We start from the raw sequence: 22,875 nt of genomic DNA, 5'->3' as shown, positions 1-22,875 counted from the left end.
ATGGCGATCTGGAGCTTATTGCCATGCGCAACCAGATTTACGGTCAACCATCACATCCGAACTCGCTGATAACAAGAACTGTAATCAGCCCGAGTCACGCTCGAGGCAATGTCTGTCGAGTCCGCATGACCACCAGCAGGCCGACGGCGGCCAGTCAAGCTATCCTAACTCTGGTCTTGCCTTGACTACTTTGCCTATGGCCTGTGCATTGGAAACCATCCGTATCTAGCCCGGTCGCCTCAGTAACATGTCGCCGAACACTTTTGATTGCATCGTAGTGGGCTCCGGACACGCTGCCAGTAGCGCCGCTCTCTCCGCTATCGAAGCTGGCAGCAGACGCGTCCTCGTCGTCGAGAAGGGTCCCGCTGAATGGGTGGGTGGTAATGGCTACTTCACTGCAGGTGCCCATCGTACCGTTCACGGCGGCCTGCAAGACCTCTTGCCCATCGTTACCAACGTCGCCCCGGAGACCGCAGCGACGATCGACATGGATCCGTACACTCCTCAACAGTTCACGGACGACCTCATGCGCCTCTCGGATGGGAGGAGCGATCCTGCGATGGTAAAGGCCGTCGTAGATGGGTCCCGGGATGCGGTGGGATGGTTGGCGGAGAAGGTCGGCGTCCCATTCACCCCTCCTTCAATCGTCAGGCATACCTTGTCAACGGCCGACAGAAGTTCTGGGGCGGTATGGCACCAGCGTCGCGGACGGAGGTAAAGGTCTGATAGCGGCTCACAGACGCGCGCTGGAGGAGGCCGGCGTCGAGACGTGGTTTGATACACCTGCCGTCGAACTCGTCACAGACGAAGGGATTATTGCAGGGCTGGTGGTTGAACGTGGTGGGCAGAGAGCCATCCTCAACTCACCCTCTGTGGTTCTTGCTTGTGGCGGGTTCGAATCAAGTGCCGACCTTCGCGGAAGTACATGAGTCCAAACTGGACCCAAGCAAAGGTGCCTCACCACATACACCTACACTATCGAACATGCTACTCACGCCGGCGCCCTGCAGTCCGAGGAACGCCCTACAACACCGGCGACGGCTTCACTCTACGCGGCCTTTGAACGCCTCGCTCATCGGGGATTTCTCCGCCACCGGCTGCCACTCTACGTGCTGGGACGCAAACGCACCTTCCGACTGCGGCGACCGCGTGCTCAGCAACCAGTTCACCAAGTCCGGCTACCCGCTCGGCATCATGGTCAACGCCCGCGGGCAGCGCTTCGTCGATGAGGGCGAGGACTTCCGGAACTACACGTACGCGAAGTTCGGGCGTGCGATCTTGCACCAACCGGGCGGATGCGCGTTCCAGGTGTGGGACAGCGAGGTGGTGGAATGGTTGCGGAAGGAGGAGTACGACGATGGCGTGGTCGAGAAGGTCTGGGCGCAGAGCGTTGAAGAGCTCGCAGATGCACTCTCGCAGAAGGGTCTGGAGGACAAGGCAGCGTTCGTGCACACCATCGAAGCCTACAATGCAGCGGTCCGTGCATCCAAAACCGAGAACCCGTCCAGAACATGGGATCCCGCCGTCAAGGACGGGCTGTCGACAGTTTCCTCCCAGCCACAGCTCAGCGTCGACCCGCCGAAGTCGAACTGGGCTCTACCCCTCGAGAAGCCGCCGTTCCTTGCCGTGAAGGTTGCATGCGGGATCACGTTCACCTTCGGCGGCCTTGCGATCAACCCTAATACAGCAAACGTCTTGAACGAGAAGGGGGAGAACATTCGCGGCCTCTTCGCCACTGGTGAGGTCGTCGGCGGGCTCTTCTATGGCAACTATCCAGGCGGGAGTGGGTTGACGGCCGGGGCGGTGTTTGGGAGAAAGGCAGGAGCGGAAGCTGCGAAGCTGGCGGCGCAGGCTGCTTGATGACCTGTACTTTCTGGATTGATGTGGGTCCGTGTGTTGAGCTTGGACCCGAACGGTAATAACGCAGTGACATCATTGATCTGCTAGTGCATTGGTTCATCCGATGATCCATCCAGTTCGCCAACCAATACCTTGTCTAGGTTTCCCCGATGACCATGCGCCAATCGTGGATCAACATGCACCTCGAGCTTCAAGTGAGGCATATGATCAACGATGAAACATCTCGGGCACGTTTTCTTCATACAACCTACGCTAGAGGCGGTCACTTGATACTGTAGAACCACCGCCTACGCTGAATGCCCTCGAGATTGTGTATCTCAGCGACTCTGGACCTCCCTGGACACATGCGTACAATGAGAACGCCGAGAAAGGGGGCCGCAACGTTCACGCTTGGCGGCCGGTCCTCGCGTCGGATTCCCCGCAGATAGTGTGTGGCTACTCGTTGGACGACGTTCCATGGTACCCTGAGGATGTACCGTCCCTGATAGTCTCCCACTAGATAAGCTGCGAATGTTCATCGCGGAATGCCAGTGGACTGCTCTCGTGAAACTCTAGACCCGAGCGCATGGCGCAACGACTCGGTCATGTGTGGTACAGTTGACGAGTTAACGAGCTCGCAGAGAGCTATGATCCTATCAGGAGCAGCTGTGCAGTGCGAAAGCTGTCATATCATTGTGTGGTCTCATAGGAACGCAGACAGGAACGAACGATACGATAGGAGAACGCCCGTTGCCTTGTCGCCTGTCAGATGACCTCTGCAAGGAGCGAGGTGAACCTCTCGGGCTCGTCCCAATGCGCCTAGAGCGTTGTCAGTATCTGCGAAGTCCGTCCATATGCAAAATGCACCCACGAAGTGGTTGGCCCTTTCCAGTTTGTGGAACGCTACATCACGGCCCTCGCCCTTCGCTCTGCTCTGCCTCACGAGCGCCTTCAGCTTCATGGCCGCACTGACGACGTCGCTATTCGTCATGTCGCACCATACGAGGGCCACTTTGAGGTTCGGCCAGATCATTCCTCCGTCTGCACTGCCCTGGAGGATCGCACGGCGGACAATCTCTCGGTACACGGCCGGGTCTATGACCTGGTAGTACTTCTGGCTTCGCGCCATGACCTCAACGTGGCATACTTCGCGGATCTTCTCAGGACCTATCCGGTGGACAGTCGGCGTCCTCTGCGAGCTACGCAATTTCTTGTCTGTGTGTAAGGCGATGCGCGCACCCAGCGCCTCCTTTATACCGGGAGAGTCGATATCCTGAGAAGCGTCGAAACCAGTGGGTGTGAAATAGTAGGACACCCACTCGGAAAACTGGCTGAACTTCTCCGCCGGACTGAGCGTGTCGTCGCGGAAAGGTACCCACACGCCCGGTACAGGGGCCTCGCCGGTGGCTGGCAACGATATGTCTGCGAGACGCGCTAAGCCACAGACGGGTTAGATGCGGAGACTGTCACATACCATACATGACGAACGATCGAAAATACGCATCCAACAGCTTCCTCGTGGCCTCCGGTACCAGATCCGCATACGATAGGAGCGGGATGGTTTGGCAGTTGCCCGACGACCATCCTAGCAATGTAAATCCCCCACTGCGCCGGCCGCCGCCGCCGCCGCTGCGTGATGCAATGATCGGCGGGATGCGCTGCGTCTCGATGAACCGTCGAATGAACTCCGCGAATTCGAGTCCGCGGGCTTGAAGTGCTGATGACTGTATCGCGGGATCAGTGGACGATAGTGACCCAAGCTCGCTCTCCGAGTACAGCGTTGAACCTGGGTAGTCCCTGCAATTGATGAGCACGAGTCGAAGATTGTGATGCGCGGCATAGGGCATCATTGGTCGAAATATGGCTGGAAGAACTCAATCCGTCAGTGAACTATGATCACTTGCGTAGTGCGTTGACAGTACTGTGACATACCGCTTGAGAACATCGTGCCGTGGACGAGAAATACGGTAACATAATCCGTGGATCCACTGGGTACGCCGCTGTCCTCGTAGTACAAGAGTGTACTGTCGCCATCGACGGCACAATGAGGCATGGTGACTGTACGGTTCACCAGACCACAGAGGACGGGGATTTGAGTAACTCTGAGCACACATAAGCAAGGTTCTCAGGCCGTGCGACAAGTCGTTCCTATAGATGCACTGCACTCACGGTCAGTAGATTGTTGCTCGCAGTAAGTACTTGTGTCTCGTACCGTCCGAGTAAGTGGCGTGTCGGAGACATCGCGGCCACGTCACGGCCTGGTACTGCCCTCTTGTTCAGGCATCATAGGTCATTTATCTCCGGCCCGACCGAGAGGAGCCACTGGCAGGCCCTAACTATCCGTGGAACAGGAATGAATATGTGGTCAAAGCGATTCGAAACGATGGACCGCACAGACCATCGCGTACTTACGGCACAGGAGGAGCCTAGACGTCTGTACCAAGCGCTCTGCAGCGTGTGTGGCCTGGAGCGTGAGAGATCCGATTTCAAGCCAGCAAAGCAGTGCGCCGCCGCTTTCGCTTTGAACAGCCACTGCGATGTTCTTGCTGGCCACGGGAGTCCATTGCGAGGACCATACTTAACAAGTAGAGGCGGGATGCGATGCTGTAGAAGGTAATTCTCGCACTATATAGGCATCGGAGTTTACGCAATATGCACTAGGGCGGGTGGAGGAGTGGCTGTGGCCATCCTCAGCCATCGCACAAGGAAGGCCCACTCATTGGGAGATAGGTACCAATCATAACACCCTCGACGGGTTGATACGTCGTATGTAAGAAGCTATAACACGTCGGGTGTCGTCCAATGGTTGGCGTGAGCCCCTGTTATCTCGGTGCGTAAATGCTTGTCCACCCTCTTATACCGACGGCCGACGGAGGCAACCTGGCACAATTCACAATTTATACTCAACCAGTTGATTGTGGCAGGATTGTGACGATTTCAAGGATGTAAACAACCCTCATGAGTCTTCAGTGAAGTTCAAACTTCCATGACTTGACTTACAATGTTACGCCGGTATAGCGCATTTCTGTCTGTAAGTTGCGTCGATAGCTGGGACCTGAAAGCACTAACCCCGCCATGACAAGTCTGCACGCTTCGTTCCTCTTCAGGTGATTTGATATTCACTTGCGCTATACACAATTGGTTGACCGAATGATCTCGCAGAACATCAGGTCATAAGAGTCGCCTGACCACCGAGCGGTCTTCTAGAATGGATCGTCCACAATGTGTACACCTTCGCCGCTCTAGTTCGTACCGCCATGGCTTTCCATGTCCCAGGAAGATCTTTGAAGCACAAGGTGCACGTTTGAACCCTCATTCTCTGCGGCGCATTCGATGTTAACCTCATCCATGTCTTTGCAGACGCAGTCCGCAAACCGCGTCTTTTGAACGATACTTGAGTTAATTAACTGAGTAAGGGATATCCTCGGTGCTGTATGTCATGTTGTCATTTGCTGGCTCTTCGGCGCGAACGCCCGATTGGCAGGCCGCTCGGCCAGATATGTTTTGGTAAGTCCCATATCTGTCTGGGGCGTATCTGGGGGCGTCCTGGATATATGGGAGGCGGTCCACTGTGGGATATGTCCATAATGTGGTATCCTTGGGTTTGATCCTTGGGTATAAAAGCCTCTCTTACGTGATTTCTTGAACTTCATGTAACTCCCTCCTGGCATCCCAGCACCAATAGGGTATCGACTCAGCATGCAGCGCCCCCTGGCTGCATTGCCAGAGATGTTCGGCTGGGACCCACCTGCGGGTGAATGGACTGCGCAACTCCAATCAAACATACAGGACACCGAAGATCTCGACGCGGGTGTCGCAGAGCCATCTGCTGTCAGGTAGGCTCTGCACTCTTAAGCCGCTGTGGACTTGCCTTGATCACTCGTCTGGCTGCGACATCTAGTGGAGCTGCCGCCGATCAGCTGGACGGTGGATTCGAAATTGGTCTCAACAACAACTTCGGTCAAGACATCGTCACGGAGATGCCATGGGGAAACTCGGCGTACTATTCGCCAGGATTGTACGTTACCGAACGTTCTTTGCACTCGTTGCGCTTGCTTGACGTAATCGCAGTCTCGAGAGTCCAGTGATGTATGATGGATCGGCATTCAATATGCGCCTAGATTACGATCAAGGAGGAGTCTCACAGGATCTCCCGCATGATCTGACTACGGCGGGCACTCTACAGTACGTATGTCATTGACGATGAGCAAGCGCTATCGAGCTGACTGAATGACAGAGAGGCACTGGTTCCCGCGAATGAGGTCGCGGTTGCTATGGCCGACGGAACACACCAAGCGGGACAAGACACGATGGCAGGTCCACTGATCCCTCGACCTACTCCGTAAGTTCTGCGAGACATCATCTGAAGACTTATCTCACCGGCGTATCGAAGTCTGGCCCGCTGGGGCAACGCTTCTCCATCCGGCGGAGCTTCAGGAAGCAGCAGCACGAACGTGGGGATTTCTTTATGGTTAATAATACCAGGTAAGTGTCTCGCACACATGCCGAGACTCACGGAAATGAAAGGGGCTGACTATGTTGTACTCCTTAGATCTACTAACGCGCACCCAAGGCCGTCGCAGCACACGGCTCGAACGCGACGGTGGGCACCCTATGAGCTGCGGCGGGAATCCACGTCTAGCCTCACAAGGCGGCAACGGGAGCTTGAGTATGTGATGTTGGGAAAACATTTGTGTTGTTTGCACTGAGCATTGAATTTATAGGGAGGAACGCGATCTTGTTCGGGATGAATTGCTTCGAAGGTCAGAGCAGTTGGCGTTGACGGCGACGGAAACGACGGATGCGCATGACAACGCTGGAGTCATCGTGTCGCCAAGGAGTACAGGTCATGTCTGTCCTTTCGACGCGGCATGCAATGTCCCCGTTGAGGACTTCAAGCGGCACTACCGCGAGCTCCACAGCAACATCGAGGTCTCGATCTGTCAATGGCGGTTCTCTCCCACGAGCCCACGTTGCCGCACAGTGCTTAAGAGCTTCGGGTCCCTCCTGAAGCATCTCAAACAAGTGCATCTGAAAGACATGGCTTGCAAGTGCTCTCGATGTGGCCGCCAACTTTCGCGGTCTGACGCACTCACACGCCACATGCGGAAGTGTCTGCGATTTGAGGAAGCCGAAGCATCGGGCGATGGAAGCACGGTACGTTATCAGCTGTCCGTGATATTCAGCGCCGTCGAGACTTACAACACAATGTTTCAGGTTACTTAGGTGTAGGGTGCCGTCCATACTATCCTCTGCGACGTCTCCCTACGTCAGACGGCAGGTATATTGTTACGATCGGCGTTGTAAGTTAGAATAGGTCGTGCTTTGTTTCTATCCCGTTGTGTTTATGCTTTGTATGTGGGAAGATGAAGCGCTCTTCCCGGTTGCTATGAATTGATGTATATGCTGTTTCGCTTTCTACCATATATCTCTGCTCCAATCTCGTTCCTTGGTTGTGACGCTAGCATAGGCCGAAGTGACAGACATAAATAGCATGACGGTCGAACTACCGACTGTGGCAAGCGAAGCTCATCGCCAAAGTTGCGTTGTTCCTGGCATGTCTTCGTGTGTAGGCCGCCGCTGTAAGTTTCATGATGTTACACCGTGTCGTCCGATCCCCGAAGAGGCACGTAATGCACTCGGAAAGATGTCAATTATGGGTCAACACATGATCAGTTCACATTGGATAAATCACTACGGTATCTCAATGGAGTATATAGGCTACTCGCAAGAGGCTGAGACTCGGACGCTCATGGCGCTCGGCGGACTTAGTATCATCGATGCTAAAGGCAATATGCAGGAACGAACGATAGGACCCCAATCATAGCGCTAGCTAGTGTTGCCCAATGCCCACAATACCGTGACGCAGCAGATTGCCGCAAGGCTGTGCATGTGACTATCGTGGTTGGGCGACACTGCAAATCAGTACTAGGTACTACAATAAGTCCTCCGTCCGCCACCGCAGCGACGGAGGCTGCAGTGCTTATCAGAGTTCCTGTGTAAATGTCCACTATGTGGACCGAAGGTGACATCTTCGCATCCATAACAAATCCATCCGTGGGTCCGGTGCATACGCTCAGCTGATCGATTCCACGATGTGGACCAAGATGTGGACGGTCCATTCACTTCAAGTTCCTCAGGTCCGCTCCATTGTTCCACAAGGTGGACGCATTACGGACCGTCTGCCTACGTGCTTGTGTGGTTTTGGAAGCACCCTCGTTCTGTTCTCCACAATGTGGACCGTCAAGGGAAATGGCGCATCGTTGCAACGAAATGGAACTTGAGCCAGTCGTCCCATGATGGCTGTGCTGTAGCGACGGAAGAATGTCTGTGGCATGTTGAAGAAGGGTACATAAAGTGAGAACGCACCAAGACCGAGTCCCCAGTTACCCGTCACCACTTCCTCCCGGTTGGGCCGTCGATTCCACCAGACATGCCTTCGGCAACAGCGGAGCACAACTGGCAAGACATGCCATGCGTGTCAATAAACGGCATGCTCGTCCGAGTTCAAATAACGTTTGACACGGAGCAGTCTCGGTAAGCAGACAGTACTACATGCTGGCCGCATGTTCATGTCTTCGCAGACCGCAAAATCGCGAGCTCACATACGGCGAGGGGTCTGATCCCGAGTCTATGGAATCAGCAGCAATCACCGCAGCCGCAGGCCTCGTCGCCGAATCTTCCATCATTTCCTTCACAATAGGTATCGTCGCTTGTCCACGTCAATTCCGACCTTGCGCTTAATATAGGATCCCAATCATTAGACTATCCGATTCAACGCAAACTTACCATGCTAGGTGTATCGTCTTGGACCGCCCGCCACCAGGAACCGAATTCTATTCTCACCACGGCGTCGCAGAGGGGTATGTCTCCACTACATAGCGGACCTGCCTGTCCCTGATTGACCAGGTCTGATAGGCCGTCGGATACCGCCATGCTCGATGGATCCGAACACTATCCTTGGGACAATATGTCGTAAGTATCATAGCTCTCAAATCGGCCATGACGCTCACAGATCGAACAACAGGGACATTGACGGCGATTCAGCGGCAGAGATGTTCGACGGCAGGGAGTGCGCCGACTTCCACGGCACAGAATGTACGGCAGAACGGCACATAAGCCAGGCGTGCGGTTTTGGGACTCCCTGCGGCGTACCAATCACCGATGGGTCGCTCGAGGCCTCAAACGACATCTGTTGGAATACCACAGGGCGGATCTCCCTCGCAGTGCATACAAGGATTCTGGGGCCGATTGCTGAACGCATCAAGACGACGATGTGAGTACTGATTCGAGGGACACGGAAGAGTTCTCGTAGAAGGCAGCGCACCTTGGCGTCACGGTCGCGACGAGTTCGTTCCCCCATCTGCTTCCTCACTCCTCAGCTGTGGGCCTGCGGATCTTGGCCGCCCACACATTCTTCGATGTCCTGCTTCACGACACGTCGCAAGACGAGATGCACCAGTACGACGACTTGCCATACATATCGACGACACATAACCCCCGCTCTATTTCCGCTCTCCGTATGTCTTTCTTCAGCGATATCAGTTATTTGTTGCAGCATACCTTCTGGTCATTGATGTTTGCGATCGGTTTATGTACACCTATGCCTTCAAAATCGTCAATTGAACCACTGTTAAATGTTGAAATCTCGGCCCTGTGCGTGTTTATGCAAGAACAGCAGTACTGCCACCTCATCGTCCCTGACGAACACATACGAGTCGTACGACAACCCTGGGAGTCGGGAATGAGCCAGATTGCGAGTACAGCTCACTGGAAACTTACAGGACTTCAAGTTGAAGTCCGAAGCTTGAAGCTCGAAGAATGACTCGGACTCCCCAGATCTTCAGCTCATATTGAGTTATTCATAGTGGGAAGTCATTTGTTAGGCAGTGATCGTTCGACATTGGTAACTACATGTTAAGATGTTAGCCTCGCGATAACACAGGTTCAAAGTTTCGGCGTACATGTTCTAGTTGTCGGTCAGTCTCCTCAGTTAACGGCTCTAGACCTAGCACGTTACGTCATCTACAGAACTGTAATCAGCGACTGAAGTATAAGGAGGATCGTGCCATCAGTTTACCTTGAGTAGCAGACACCAACTTTTGGTCAAACTTGAATCTGTTGTTGATAAGTAGACTATGTAAGGACAGTCGGAATTGAGTGGAGCGGGGCTTAGCGGGGCGTGGCACCTATAGGCGCTCGAACATCCCAAGTCGTCGACGTCGATCATGCGAACTTTCAGTCGAGGCTCAGGCGGCCGGCGTCCCTCCTTACCTCACTGGGCTCGGGACGCATCATCACATCAATGCTAGGGCGAATTTACAGAATCAATATGATTCGTCTGATCACTGCTGGCAAACCCGCAAGCGTATTAATGCCTCGCTGACGTGCATCACCGTGACTGCACCGCGACAGACCGCGACCTGCCACCCGGACTGACCGACTACATCATCGGCTCCTCGAGAATCTGCTGATGGTCGTGCTCGGTCTGATACGGCAACTTCATGACTACGGGACGGACAACGGAGACAATGCTATGCACTCACTGGTAAGAGATATCTGCGCACCGTGGAACATTTAAGCTCAAGAGTGCTGTTCACTGACTCGGGGTCTCGCGTTAACTTCATAGAGACGGAAGTGCTGCGGTCGAGCGCCTTCCTTGCATTAGAGCTAGCAACGTGGTCATGAGTACGAAGGAGCGGGACACTCGATCCTCATCTCGCCATCGCAAGAGGCAAGCTTGGATCGAGTCCGGACCGGAGCACTCGACCGTGACTCACCAGAGTCGCCACTGGGGTTCATTGCAGACTACCGTTGTCCAACTCTTCCTCCGCTCTGTTGAACGACATACGATTGTGATGTCTTGGCTCAGCGAGATGTCCTGAGCAGTCAATGCCGTGGAAGGTCAGTCTGAACAGGAGGGGCAGACCTGTCAGGTACGGGATGTCTGCGGATGCAGCAGCGGTGGTCGACCAACAGTCCCAGGAAATGTCCCCCTATTTATAATTTCTGTAGGACCGTTGAGCGGCAGAAGCCGGTCTAACAGCGGCTTTCCATCGTCAGGGCAAAGACTTGCTTCCGAGCCTCACCGGTGAGCATTACCACAGCGTCGGCGTCAGGGAATGGGCCACTTACAATGAGTTCCACTATCAGACGCAGAGTTGTACACGTGAGCAGTCGGAGGTACGTGTACCGTTATACAGCACCTAGATTGGCTTTCCATCCCGACGTTGTGACTCTCATCGACCCGTGACACAGCGTCTGAGCTTGGTGTGGTGATTTCCAGCTGTGGTCTCGATCATTTCTGCAGATTGGCGATGCAGGTCAGAGCGCCTGGCATACTATTGCTGTTGTTGTTGTTGGCCGAGTCCTACAGAGCGACAGCGAACGAGAAGTTGGTACGGTACACAATCGTGCGCCGTCCGCGGCGTGGCGACTAGCAGATGCACAGACCAGCAAGCGCTCCACCTAGTATGCAAGTACGCGGCGGTGTCAAGTACTGGGCTTATCAGTGGATTTGCAAATTTACTCGTCTTGCTCTTAAGTTCACGTCCGTCCGTTAACGTTCAACCCCCCATGTCCTTTCCGCAGGTATCTGCCGCTCCCTCCTCCCCAAGCGCGGGTCTTTCCACCCACTATGATCCACGCGGCACGATCGAGACCCTCGACGACGGTGTACGCCGTAGCCCTGCACACCGACCACCAAGTCCCGGAAAAGGTGTTTCACTAGCACGGTGTGTACGTTCGGCTCTCTTGGTGTGTATCATACTCAGTCACAACTTCAATTCACCGGTGGTTTTCCATACACCCCTTGATGGCTGGTGTTAACAGGTCTGACGATTCACCTGCGAACTATCCACGACGCAGGTTATGTGAACCCTTGTCATGCATACGGATGGTGGGCTGTGGTGGGAGATTGCATCCCATTCCACATCAATTCCTTATTAACGCTCATTTCCATCGCTAGACATGGTGGACAGCGAGCCACCATATTTCCATCCGTTTCTCCAGCCCGTTCACCCTCGCAACTTGACCATTTCCTGACCTGGTGGATGATGGCCTGGTGGATGGCGGATCTTCCTCAACTGCATGTATAAAGCATCAATGGAGTAGTTCCAGGTTACCGATCGTACCTCCACGATGGTATGCTATTACTGTGGCAAGACGGCTGGCGACCCATTTCAATGTGCGAGCTGTTACAACAACCCGATGGACCCATCGCGCACTTTAATGTCTTCCTCATCCGAGCGGATCGCTGTTGAAAAAAATGTTGGGCACAGGAAGGACGACATGTCGGGTGGCGGGTATGTTTTCATCGACATTGTCTGTGATAGCAGTCTTGCTGAAGTGATTTCTCAGTCTACGTCTCGACATTCCTTCGTCGAATCAGGCTCCGGCTGACACCGTCGCGAGCTCAATGACACCTAACCGTAATCAGTTGCAGGATACATCCAGTGCTGGAACAGGCGAGGGAGGATTGTGAGTCCGTTAACCAATAGCATCACTTTGTCCTAAGATATCCTATTTCAGAGACTATGCCTTCTCGAACTCTTCAACTCATCCAATTCGGCAAAGTACGATGCCAACGCAGTAAATTCGTCTATACAATACTTAAGGATATGCAACTGATCATGTCTACTAGGCTGCGTCGCATAGTCACGCCTGTTCGCAGCGCCACTGGTTCCGTCTGGGTCACGCATACGGATAATGCGCATGAGCTCGCTCCTCCATACTACTACCCGGTGGTCCCTGCGACCTCTCCTCAGATGAATTACGAGGAATGGTGCGCGGCAGCAGCTGATTTGAACCCGGTCGCACTGTCAGCAGCAGCTAGTCCGGCGATGATGTCTAGCGTCGCGGACCAGCAAGACGTAGGTCAGCAAGTCGACAGTCATGTGGGATGGTGTGTAACTTGATACTGCTATATATGTCGGCTACTGACTTCCTCTAGTATTGATCCGGCTTTGATCGCGCAAGATAGGGTCGGCGGTGCTAGCTTGGAGCAGGCGAACTGCTCATCCAGCTACGGGGACCGGTGCGTCTTAGTCTTGGACTATCGCCGTCTCGATGTTCACGTCGGTCCCGCAGGCCATTGCCACACGTTGGTGCGCCTTCTTCCCCCGTCGTAATCGAGTCGGCAAGCGCAAATCCACTGTTTAACGCCACGCGTTCGCTGCCTATCTCTTCTGTGGGAGGTGTCCGGCCAAAACCTTCTCGAGGAACGTGTCATTTTGGGGAGAAATGTGGAAACCTCTACATGATTGCAGCACTCGCGGCGTGAAGGAACATTTCCTCCTGTTCCACAAACACGAGTTGGAGTACTACACCTACGAAGGCAAGGAGGTAGTGGACTGTCCTTGGTACGAAGAAGGGAAACCATGCGCCCAAACACTTGCGCGGGACGGTTTGTACAAGCATGTCGCCACCCGCCATCTGCGCAGTGCTGAAAGTTCTTGCCCTTACTGCCACAACAAGATCTCTCGCAGCGACGCGATGTTGCGCCATTCAGGCGAGACTGCAAATATATACCCGCTGGCATCAAGTTCAAAGAGGTGGAAGATTGTGAGCATACTTCATTTCGTCCACCTATCGCCGTTGCTGACCTCCTCTGCAGACAAAGACCGCCAGGGGCGCCGAGCGGGTGCTAAGCTGAGATCACAGTGCTCTATGCGCCTAGCTTACGGCTACAGATGCTATCGGACAAGGAAGCGGGTTTCCTATGTCGAACAGGAGCGGGGTGATGTAGCGCGTCATCCAGCAACAGGAATTGACACGAGTGGGTTGTCTCGATCTCTGTAATTGTAGTCCTGTCGCATTACTACGAGTGCTACCTGCGGTCGGGATTTGCGTCAGGTTGTACACTGGGTTCCATACAATGCTTTGCATGTACGGTCAATCTGCATTAATGAATGTACTGCCTGCGTCCAACATATCCTATGGGTGCGTGCGGTTACTGGTAAGCTATACTTATAAGGAGAAGAGCGCGGTTGGAGCACTGTTCTGAGGCACTGCAGCTGTCGGAGTGCAGGCTGCCCATGCCAGTGCTGCTGCTCAGCTCACGATTGGCGACAGGCTTCGGCGGGGCTCACTGGTGCATGTCCACGCCTAATGACCTAGCTACTAGAGTAAAAGTTGAGCTAACAATGGAGGTACCTTCAATGCTTCGGAGGATGGTCTAACAGGGCCATCTGATATGGGAGTTACTTGAACGTTCGTCCGTTCAAATCACAGGATGGTAGATCAAAAACTACTAGATCTCCATACTCTCTCAACCAACAAACCATGAACGCCACACACTACGAAGCTGCAGTAGCCTCGAATGTCTAGTAGAAATTCGCCCCAATATAGGCGGCGCAAGATCCATCTAGGTCTGCCGGTGAGACCTGTGAGAGCGAGTCCGCCGCGTCGACCCAACGGGACGCCACCGCCGTGGGTTCACGCTTTCATGTTCCTTGGCAAATGGTATCCAAACTGCCCCAAGGGGTTTCAGCGACGGCAGACCACATCTCCCTGGCATTGTGATGCACACCTACGTCCATGAACTCAAGGAGATTGTCACGGAGCCCGGGCATCCGCAGAACGCGGATGAGGCGTATATCTTGAGAGTGTTTGCATGCCTCTGCCAGTGCAGGAGCGGAGGTAGCACCTGAAGTCAAAACGTGCATCTCGGACTGGCTGCAGTCCACGATGGACACTTCCTGTGGAGCGAGATGATGCATGCTCTGCATCAGCAAAACTGCATACTACTTAAGCCGTCTTGACGGACCTTACGAGCTTTCACGCCTTAGATTCTTGCTTAACAATCACTTACCCTCCTTATGTACTTGATCGAATGAACGCCAAATAGCAACGATAGAATCAAGCAGATACTAAGCGCGAGTAAGGAACATTGTACAATCAAGCATGTAAGTACTTTCTGGCGAATGCAATCCCTGCAAATTGTATGTAGATTCCTGAGTCCTCGAGCAAGGTACATTACATCCGACGACTCTCTACTGCTAATATGCTATCATTGCCGCTCGTCCTATAACACGAAAAGCCCACCTTGAGATCATACGTGCATCTGTTCCAGTATCGAGTGTTGTAATCTTCACCCGAGGCTGAGCGAGTTGATGGGCGAGCCGCCGAGCGTGCGATTCGTGAATGTGTGGGCAAGTACACGGGCGATCGTGCGCGAATGAGCAAGCGGGTGGGTGGGTGAGTGTGTAGGCAAACAGCAAGCAGGCGAACAAGTACTGATCTGATTGAATTCATGGTGCGCTCCGTGCGTGTTATCGCGCAGGGTAGCAGTCGTAGGCACATAAGATGGGCCGCGACCTAGGCGCGATGCCCTGGCATAATTGCCCGAAGAGCGCACGAGCGTGATGCTCGCTGTGCTGCCTTGTGCCCGTAAGCCGCACCGTGGTCTCATCATTCGCAAGTTGTGGGGATGTTAGACACGCCGGGTACACTCATAAGAGCACCCATTGGCGTACTCATCAGTAACATGTGCACCAAGAAATCGACGCAGCGGATACGCTGAGTCACAAGTGGCCGTAGATGAACGCCGGACGTGCAGCTACACGTCTGAATCACAGCACGCATCGTCTTAGCCGCGGAACGGATGTCCCAAGATCACTGCCAGCAGCGTGCATGGCGTTCTTCTCATTCATTACGTCGCTGGCAGCTCGGGTACTGCAGTCTCGGGTCTGGAAGCAGAGACAACAAGATGTCAGTTAAGGACGTACCTGATATCTCGAGCCTTCGTGCTCGCTGTACCCTTCATTATCATTTATCTTCTATTTTTTTCCTCGCATCCCCACATACTGCTCGTGTTGTGCTCTAGTCAGCCCTGTTGCTTGGTGAGTCCCAGTTAGCGCGGCCAAGTTGAGGGTCGCCAGAGCCGCGAGAAGTGAGAAGTTGCAGCGAGACGGCCACTAGGAAGCTCGAGAGTCTGAGACGGAGGGAGTAACCCTCGTGATCATGTTACGGAACACTTCGTGAATGAGACTGAGTGACGGAAGGAACCAGGATGACACGGACAGATGGCGCACAGTCGTTTCGGGAAGTGCTACAGCTGCCTGCCCTAAACGGAAATCCAATCAGACTCCGACATGACACGTCGCCCGCGATGCTCAAGCGTTCAACGTCCTGCAACCCACCCAACGTTTGACCGTCCAACGCGCAAGTCCAATTAATGCAACGTCCAACGTTCTGGTGCATGGCATATGCATCCCACGTCCGATACGGAGCGGCATGGCGCGCAGCGGCGCCGCAGCCTCGAGTCATTGCACGGCTTACGAAGGTGAGTATGGTCCTTCAAGTGTCCTGCCGAGCTTGTCGCTAGAGAACACCGAGCACTAGCAGAGATGATACTGCGCGCACGCACAACGCCTGACTCGGAGGAGCCTGGGCCCTGTGCTTGCCTGCCCGTTCGCCCTCTTGTTCGCCCTCTTGTTCATCCATCTGCCCATTCTTGCCTATACGCGCGCTCGCCTTCTCACTAGCTCGCCGCCCTCGCCTTCTCGACAGCTCTCTGCCCTCGCCTTCTCGTCAGCTGCTCTCTCACTAGCTCGCACTCGCCCGCCTACTCTTGTCTGCCCACCTTCGCTCATTTGCTAGCTCACTCGCTCGCTTGCCCTCCACCCGCCCTCGCCCTCCTTGCTTTATCGCCCGATCCAAAGAAGTGGCATCTCAGTGTGTCGTGTGCTCATCAGACGTCTTCCCCAGCGAACCCACGTTTGCCCAGACGCGTACTTCACAAAATTAACGGAAGGCCAACTGAAAATGATCGACGACATTGAAGAACTGCGCGACCTCGTCGTCCCGGAGGGTATGTTCAGGATTGCGCGGACGAGCAAGGCCGGCAAGAAGGGCGAATCCTCGCGGACGACCAGCAGCACGAAACGGCAGTACGCGCCCTTCCCCTCGCGCTCGCAAATACCCCAGCCCTCGACCAGCTCCCAGTCACAGGCGTCCACAAGCGCGCTCCCGCCGCCTCCGCCAGCGCCCGTCCAAGCGATCAAACACGAGCCACAGCCCGGGCCCTCGACGTCCACGGACTACGAATACCCGCCCGACCTGCAGCACTACCAGCAACAGCTGCATCAATACCCGCAACCCCAAGCATACCCGTCCGTGCAATACCCGCAGGCCGCGCAATACGAGCAGCCCGTCGGCTGGCCAGGCCCCGTCTCCGCACTCCCGCCCGCACCCTCCTCCGACCGAGCGCCGCAGTACTCAATCCCCGCCGAGCTGCAGCCTCCGGTGAGTGGCTACGCCTATGAACCCCAACTACCCTTATCCGCCGCCGACGCCCTAGCTGCCTGCCGTACCCTTCCCCGCGCTCCCCGCTCCGGGGGCGCGCCGGCGACGTTCCCGCCCAGCGACACGCTCACGATGATCCCGAATCCCGACGACAACCCCTCCGGGCCCGCGCGGCAACTCACCCTTGCTTTCTCGTTGGCTTAGCTCGCTCGCCTGCCTGCTCGTTCGCCCACGCACTCAATGGCCCGCTGCCATCGCCTTCTCGCCCGCTCTCCCTCATGCTCGCATCATCGCCCTCTTACTAGCCTGCCCGCTTTTCTGCCCGCCCATTCGTCCGTTTTCCTGTCCGCATACTTGCACTCACTCTCGCCCACAACCCCCTTAGCATGCACCGCCTCTCGCCCACACTCCCGTGCACCCGTTCGGCCAGCCAGCCGCCCACTTACGCACGCGACTGTCCACGCGATTGCCCATGGACCTACCTACTTGCCAGCGGAACTGGCTTTGTGTATGGTGCCCATGCCCAGCTCGTGTACGCCAGCGAGTACAGTAGTGTATTGTAATTCCATACGACAGACCTGTACACTGTAGAATAAATTGGCACATTTCCGGAATATATTCGCGTCCCATGGAACGATTTGAATGGATAGATCGATGTTCTTGAAGGCCACTTGATCCACGATTACAAGTCTTAATGTCAGCTTAGTACACGACTTAGTCGAGCTTGATTAAGACGGTTCAAGTAGCACGCCCCTTAATAAGAAATGGTACCTCGTTAATTAAGCGCGATCACTTATTCACTGAATGCCCTTGATCGACTTATTAAGGTGTTTAAGCCCCAAATAAGCAACGTGCACATTTGCTGATGTGGCACCGTGAACACCATTCTAGGACGCCCAACAGAAGTTGGCTCTGTAAGCCGACGAGATGCAGTGCGCGTAGATGCGGTAGAGGACAACCATGATTACGTTCAGGCCAATGGTGACCGGAAACCTGCGGTGAATGGATCAAGTGTCCGCGGATCAGCGTTAGGTGAGACAGGTTCGGAAACGCACAAAGAAGGCGTAGCAGGTCATGTAGGTTGTATAGCTCGAAGTCGGACAACTCCACATGAGTGACCGTTCGCGATTGCCGCAGAAACGTTGGGAAACTGGGATGGATCGGAGGACGCAAACATTTTTGGAAACAGATGGCGTCTAGACTGTGAAGGCGGTTCCCAAAGAGAAGAGGCACGGTATGCGCAAAGCGCTCCTTGTTGTCACTGCCAATGATTGTCAACTCGCGCGTACGAGACAGCTCGTCCTGTACATGCGAATCATGACGGGCCAGAGAGGCGAGGATGCAACAGGCACGAGCACTTTCAATTGTTATCTTGACGTAGAGGACCGCCTGGCTATGAGGATACCATGCATGAGAGACAGCTGAGCAAGCAGCAAGGGTGACCATATCGCCTTGCAAGTCATCAATGAAGTGCTCGATGAGCTCCACCGGCACCCTGTCTGATATTTTACGGGGAAGTGGCGAGACGGATTCGACATGGCTACCGAGAGGTCGCTGCAGAATTGCCTGATCGGAGGGTACGTCGACCAGCACACTGGGATCTACGAGACCCGGAGCTGTCTCGCCGTACGTGTTGACCTGGTTCCGGCGGTGGCACATGAAGGTAGGTGTGCCACCAGATGCTGGCAGACTCATGTATGAATCCCTGTGCTGAGCACAAATGGATCATACATAAACTCCAGAGCTTACAGCAAGCCTTCATATATAAAGGCGCTGTAATCACTGCAGCGGACGCCCCGCTCCCTACCCGATTGGGCAGCTGCCCTTTAGGGATAGCCCAGGTCACCCGGTGCCAAGGTGAGCTTGCGGCGGCGGCCCCTACTACCATAATAGGTCCCATCGCGCGCTCTTCCACTTTGGGGCTCATCGGGCAAGTGCGATCATGGTTTGTAATCAACGAGATCTCATGTGATCTACAGATTCAGATATGCGTATGTCGGGCCGCATGACATATCTTCTCGGGCTAGGTACATTGCCGTATATATCCGTTTCACGTGTAGCATATTGCCTGGACAGTTTATACCTGAACGGTTTAAGTATCGAGGTCCGAAAATGCACAGCCTGTATGTCGCGGTCCACAACATTGGACATATGTCGTGCCTCATAACATACTACACTATGTAGTTGAAGCCCTGACGTCACACTCGGACATTTGCTGTAGCCGTAGATAGTCTGTATTCACGCAAGATGTCGCCAATGTACAATACACTGGCTCTAAAACGCGCGGGCAAGATTATCTTACGGTAAACATCGACTATGCCATCCTCCCGTCTGTTGCCCGCCTGCTCGTCACCGACCCACCATCGCGTTCCCACTCGTTACCCACAGGTCCCTACAATTCGTCCTCCCGTATCTCCGAGTCATCGTCCCACCTATCACCCGCCGCCTCCCATCCTTCGCCCACCCTGATCAACCTGTGTTCATCAGCCCGCGGCTAACGGATGTAGCGAGCTGGCCGATCACGCAGCAGCTTCTGTGCGACTTTCGCGTGCGAACGGGGATCGCAAAAAAGCCTGGGGAGATGATAGGTGCGGCATTGACTTTGCAGGATGATGGGCAAAGCACGCACGTACACCTCGATCTGGCCTGTCTCCACCAATGTGGAGATCTCGCCGGGTTTCAATCTCGACGCAACGCCGACGTACTGGCCTTCATTCGATCCTGATCCAGTGTCCGGAGTTGCGGACGATAGATTGTAAACTCCTGCGCTAGAGGCAACCCCTGTCGATGGCCAGTCAACGCCTCGTTCAGTCAGTGTGGTAACTGGTTCACACTCGTTGACGCACCGTCATTTGTCCCCGCTCGCCACCATTTGTCCCCACTAACGTACCGTTTGTGCTGGTCGACGCGGGCGGCGGGGTCGACATGTCACCGTTTGCACTCGCTTACGTGCCGTCGTTTGTACCCACCGATGTGCTGTTTATCCTGGGCGACGTGCCATTCGACACGGTCATCGAGTTCAATCCACTGGTTGATGAGTGCTTCAGTGAGGAAAGGACTCTGCGAGTGACGGCATAAGAGGGTCAGTCTGGCTGTGTGCCTCACACATCGTATTTGTGCTTACCTGGGTTAACTCGCTACCGAATGTGTCTTGGAGACTCCACCGTGCAGTCTTCCGTGCAGAGATAGGCCTAGAGCTAGATGGTAGAGTTACAGTAGCACGCACAAGTGCAGTGAGCCTTGCGGGCGCCCCCGTAAACCCAACGTTTGGTTCTATTTGTTGCCTCACCGAATTTGGAAAACCCGATGTTCTCGGGCTGTTCCTGGCCAATCACAACGCGTTTAAAGGTCCTACTTAGGCCTGCAACATACCAATAATTCGCGTTCGGGACGTTTCCGCACTCTGTGTCCATGTATTATATACTGCAGTAGGGATCAGATACATGTTCAGTAGCATATATCACAACAGATGAGATGTAGCACAACATTCTCGTGTACAATAGGGATGTCTTGTGTACTGTACTGGTTCTCAGCCGAGTCTCGAGTCGTAATGGGTGCTGCGGCGCGATACATACTGGACTCGATAATGACACAGTCGTTGTATGTACAAAATATATTCTGATCATCATGGCCATTTACCAACATGCCATTCCAGTTCGTTGAACGTTATACATTGCACGCGCACGCAGTGTTTTCCGGATTAAACAAATCTAATTCAGACTGATCTATTCCAAGTGCGTGCGCCCCGGCCTGCCCACCTTGCCCACCGTCACGGTCACTCTCTCCTTGCTCATGCGCCCATCTTCGTCCGTTGGCCGTGCTTGCGTGCTGGACATTCGCCCTGCACGCTCGCGGTCGTCGTGTGTGTAGTGCTCATCCGCACTCTGGGTCCGCTCGCTTTCCCTCTCGCTCGCTTTCCCTCTCGCTCGCTTTCCCTCTCGCCCGCCTGCCCTCTCGCTCGCCCATCCACCCGCTTTCCTGCGCACTTGCTGGTCCCCTTGCCTACCCGCTCACCTCATTGCCTGCTCGCCTCCTTGTCCGCTTGTCCGCCCATTCTGGACCACCCACCAGCTCGTCTGCTTGCCCTCTCGCTCGCCCGCCTGCCCTCCCGCTCGTCCGTAAGATCGCCTGACTGCGCACCGATCTGCCCGCCTGCTCACCCGTCTGCGTCTGCATCCGTCGGCCGTGTCTGCGTGCCGGGCGTTCGCCCGGCACGCTCGCGGTGGGCGTGTGCTGTCGTCTGGTCACTTGCCACTCTCCAACCCGTCCGCTTGTCTGTCGGATGTTCGTCTTCCTACCCACCCGTTTTCCTACCCGCCCGTTTTCCTACCCGCCCGCCTTCCTACCCGCCCGCCTTCCTACCCGCCCGTCTTCCTGCCTACCGGTCTGCCCGTCCGTCTTCCTGCCCGACAGTCCGCCTGCCCGTCCTTCTGCCAGTCCGCCAGTCCGCTCGCCCGCTCGTTCGCTCCCGCTCGTGCCCGTCGTCCTTCCGTCGGCTGCGTTTTCACGCGGGGCATTAGCCCTACGCGCTCGCGGTCGACGAGTGTGCTGTACCGCACGTCGCCGCGTCCTGTGGCTACGGTCAGCTCGCTCGCTCGTGTGCGTCTGCGCTCACCTCGATGTCAGCGTCGGCTGCTCGCTGTTGTCGTGCCCGCTGTGCTCCAACGACGTCGGTGACCGACGCGGGGTGGTGCTAGTGGAGGTCGTAAACGGCGGGCGGAAGCGCTCGCCGCTCGCTCGGCTCGTTGCGAGCTCCCGGGTTTGGCCGAAACCGACGCCACGCAGCGGGCAGGGCAGGGCGGCAGGGGATCCGAGATCGTACCTGATCTCAGATGCCCTGACCCCGATGTCCATCCATATTGGGTATTAGCCTCGCATCGCGCGCCAGTACCGACCCGCCGGGGACGAAGGGGCCAGGCGCCCGGGGTAGCTGCCATATCAGGTAACGACCGACGGCGCTTCGTTCATACATGACGGCGCCTCGCTCATACATGAGCGAGTGGTAGCTCATGTATAAGAATGGCTGCAGGTAAGTACTGGAGTTTATGTATGATCACTCCGTGCTCACTACAAGGATCTTATACAAACGTATGCCTATATGGCCTGGGTGTGCCGGCCTCGGTTTGTGAATGTACAGCTTCGTTCACTGTGTACGACGTGAGGTTACTCGTTCAGCGTGATTTGGTAACGAGCCGGCAACAATTCACGTACTGGCGGGACACCTATCTCATCTATTGGCAGTGCGTGAGATGCGAAACAGAGTCCATCGTCAGAACGACGGACGTTATTGCCCCCGAAGACCTCGAACACAGCACGGTTTATGCAAGGGCGAATGGAGGAGGAAGCACGGTGATGACGAGTATCTTCATAAGTGCATTCGTGCCCCCATATATACACGCAGCCGATGGTGGAGGACGGTGTTTCAACCTCATGGAGTACATACTGTGACGGTGTCAAGATGGGCCAGTGGAAAGCGAGAGGACATCACCCACGAGTCAACAGGCCCTGATCAAGTTGTGCGTATATTCGATGTAGAAATGACCCCGCCTGGTGGCGTGCTGAAAACCGCACACGACAAAGCCAGGTTCTGATTACTGGCAGGAAGTCCGACTTGGACGGCAGACGTCACGGTAAGTTGGCAGTCATTCTGACCTGTGTGACCTGTCTAACGGCCGTCGGGTTAACACATGAACTTCCATGAATTAGAAATCTGAGATTTGAAGACCATGGAGGCAACGTACGGAGACAATGACCATATCAGTCAAAGAACGAGACTCGTCAAGAGGTGGC

At 55.0% G+C, this 22,875-nt stretch overlaps 5 protein-coding genes across 5 annotated transcripts; 4 read left to right on the top strand and 1 right to left on the bottom strand.

Moving 5' to 3' along the window:
• Positions 1-247: 247 nt before the first annotated feature.
• On the top strand, positions 248-1,860 carry B0H18DRAFT_1086395 (uncharacterized protein; the record flags this gene model as incomplete). Its single annotated transcript, XM_048032035.1, has 4 exons — positions 248-616; positions 652-688; positions 715-892; positions 1,011-1,860. The coding sequence occupies 4 exons, from the start codon at positions 248-250 to the stop codon at positions 1,858-1,860; spliced, it is 1,434 nt and encodes a 477-aa protein (XP_047890262.1).
• Positions 1,861-2,604: 744 nt separating this feature from the next.
• B0H18DRAFT_881025 (alpha/beta-hydrolase) lies at positions 2,605-3,892 on the bottom strand (the record flags this gene model as incomplete). The annotated part of the gene is made up of 4 exons (XM_048040815.1): positions 2,605-2,658; positions 2,711-3,261; positions 3,314-3,703; positions 3,772-3,892. 4 exons carry the CDS (start codon positions 3,890-3,892, stop codon positions 2,605-2,607), a joined length of 1,116 nt encoding a protein of 371 aa, XP_047890261.1.
• Positions 3,893-5,652: 1,760 nt separating this feature from the next.
• On the top strand, positions 5,653-7,396 carry B0H18DRAFT_1024216 (uncharacterized protein). The gene is made up of 6 exons (XM_048029687.1): positions 5,653-5,857; positions 5,911-6,024; positions 6,209-6,328; positions 6,392-6,508; positions 6,564-6,996; positions 7,057-7,396. The coding sequence occupies exons 1-6, from the start codon at positions 5,820-5,822 to the stop codon at positions 7,063-7,065; spliced, it is 831 nt and encodes a 276-aa protein (XP_047890260.1). The 5' UTR covers positions 5,653-5,819; the 3' UTR covers positions 7,066-7,396.
• An 876-nt stretch (positions 7,397-8,272) lies between these two features.
• B0H18DRAFT_957070 (uncharacterized protein) lies at positions 8,273-9,465 on the top strand (the record flags this gene model as incomplete). The annotated part of the gene is made up of 6 exons (XM_048042541.1): positions 8,273-8,376; positions 8,637-8,702; positions 8,749-8,814; positions 8,855-8,937; positions 9,222-9,359; positions 9,398-9,465. The coding sequence occupies 6 exons, from the start codon at positions 8,273-8,275 to the stop codon at positions 9,463-9,465; spliced, it is 525 nt and encodes a 174-aa protein (XP_047890259.1).
• Positions 9,466-11,893: 2,428 nt separating this feature from the next.
• On the top strand, positions 11,894-13,083 carry B0H18DRAFT_594413 (uncharacterized protein). Its single transcript, XM_048038709.1, has 5 exons — positions 11,894-12,143; positions 12,199-12,318; positions 12,370-12,429; positions 12,482-12,742; positions 12,791-13,083. The coding sequence occupies exons 1-5, from the start codon at positions 11,980-11,982 to the stop codon at positions 12,966-12,968; spliced, it is 783 nt and encodes a 260-aa protein (XP_047890258.1). The 5' UTR covers positions 11,894-11,979; the 3' UTR covers positions 12,969-13,083.
• Positions 13,084-22,875: the final 9,792 nt, after the last annotated feature.

The sequence above is a fragment of the Fomitopsis serialis genome (genome assembly GCF_022376445.1).
Source record: "Fomitopsis serialis strain Sig1Antser10 chromosome Unknown B0H18scaffold_68, whole genome shotgun sequence".
In the NCBI taxonomy this organism is placed as follows: Eukaryota; Fungi; Basidiomycota; class Agaricomycetes; order Polyporales; family Fomitopsidaceae; genus Fomitopsis; species Fomitopsis serialis.
Note: the sequence above shows the minus strand (reverse complement) of the source record. Positions and strands in the feature narration are given on the sequence as shown.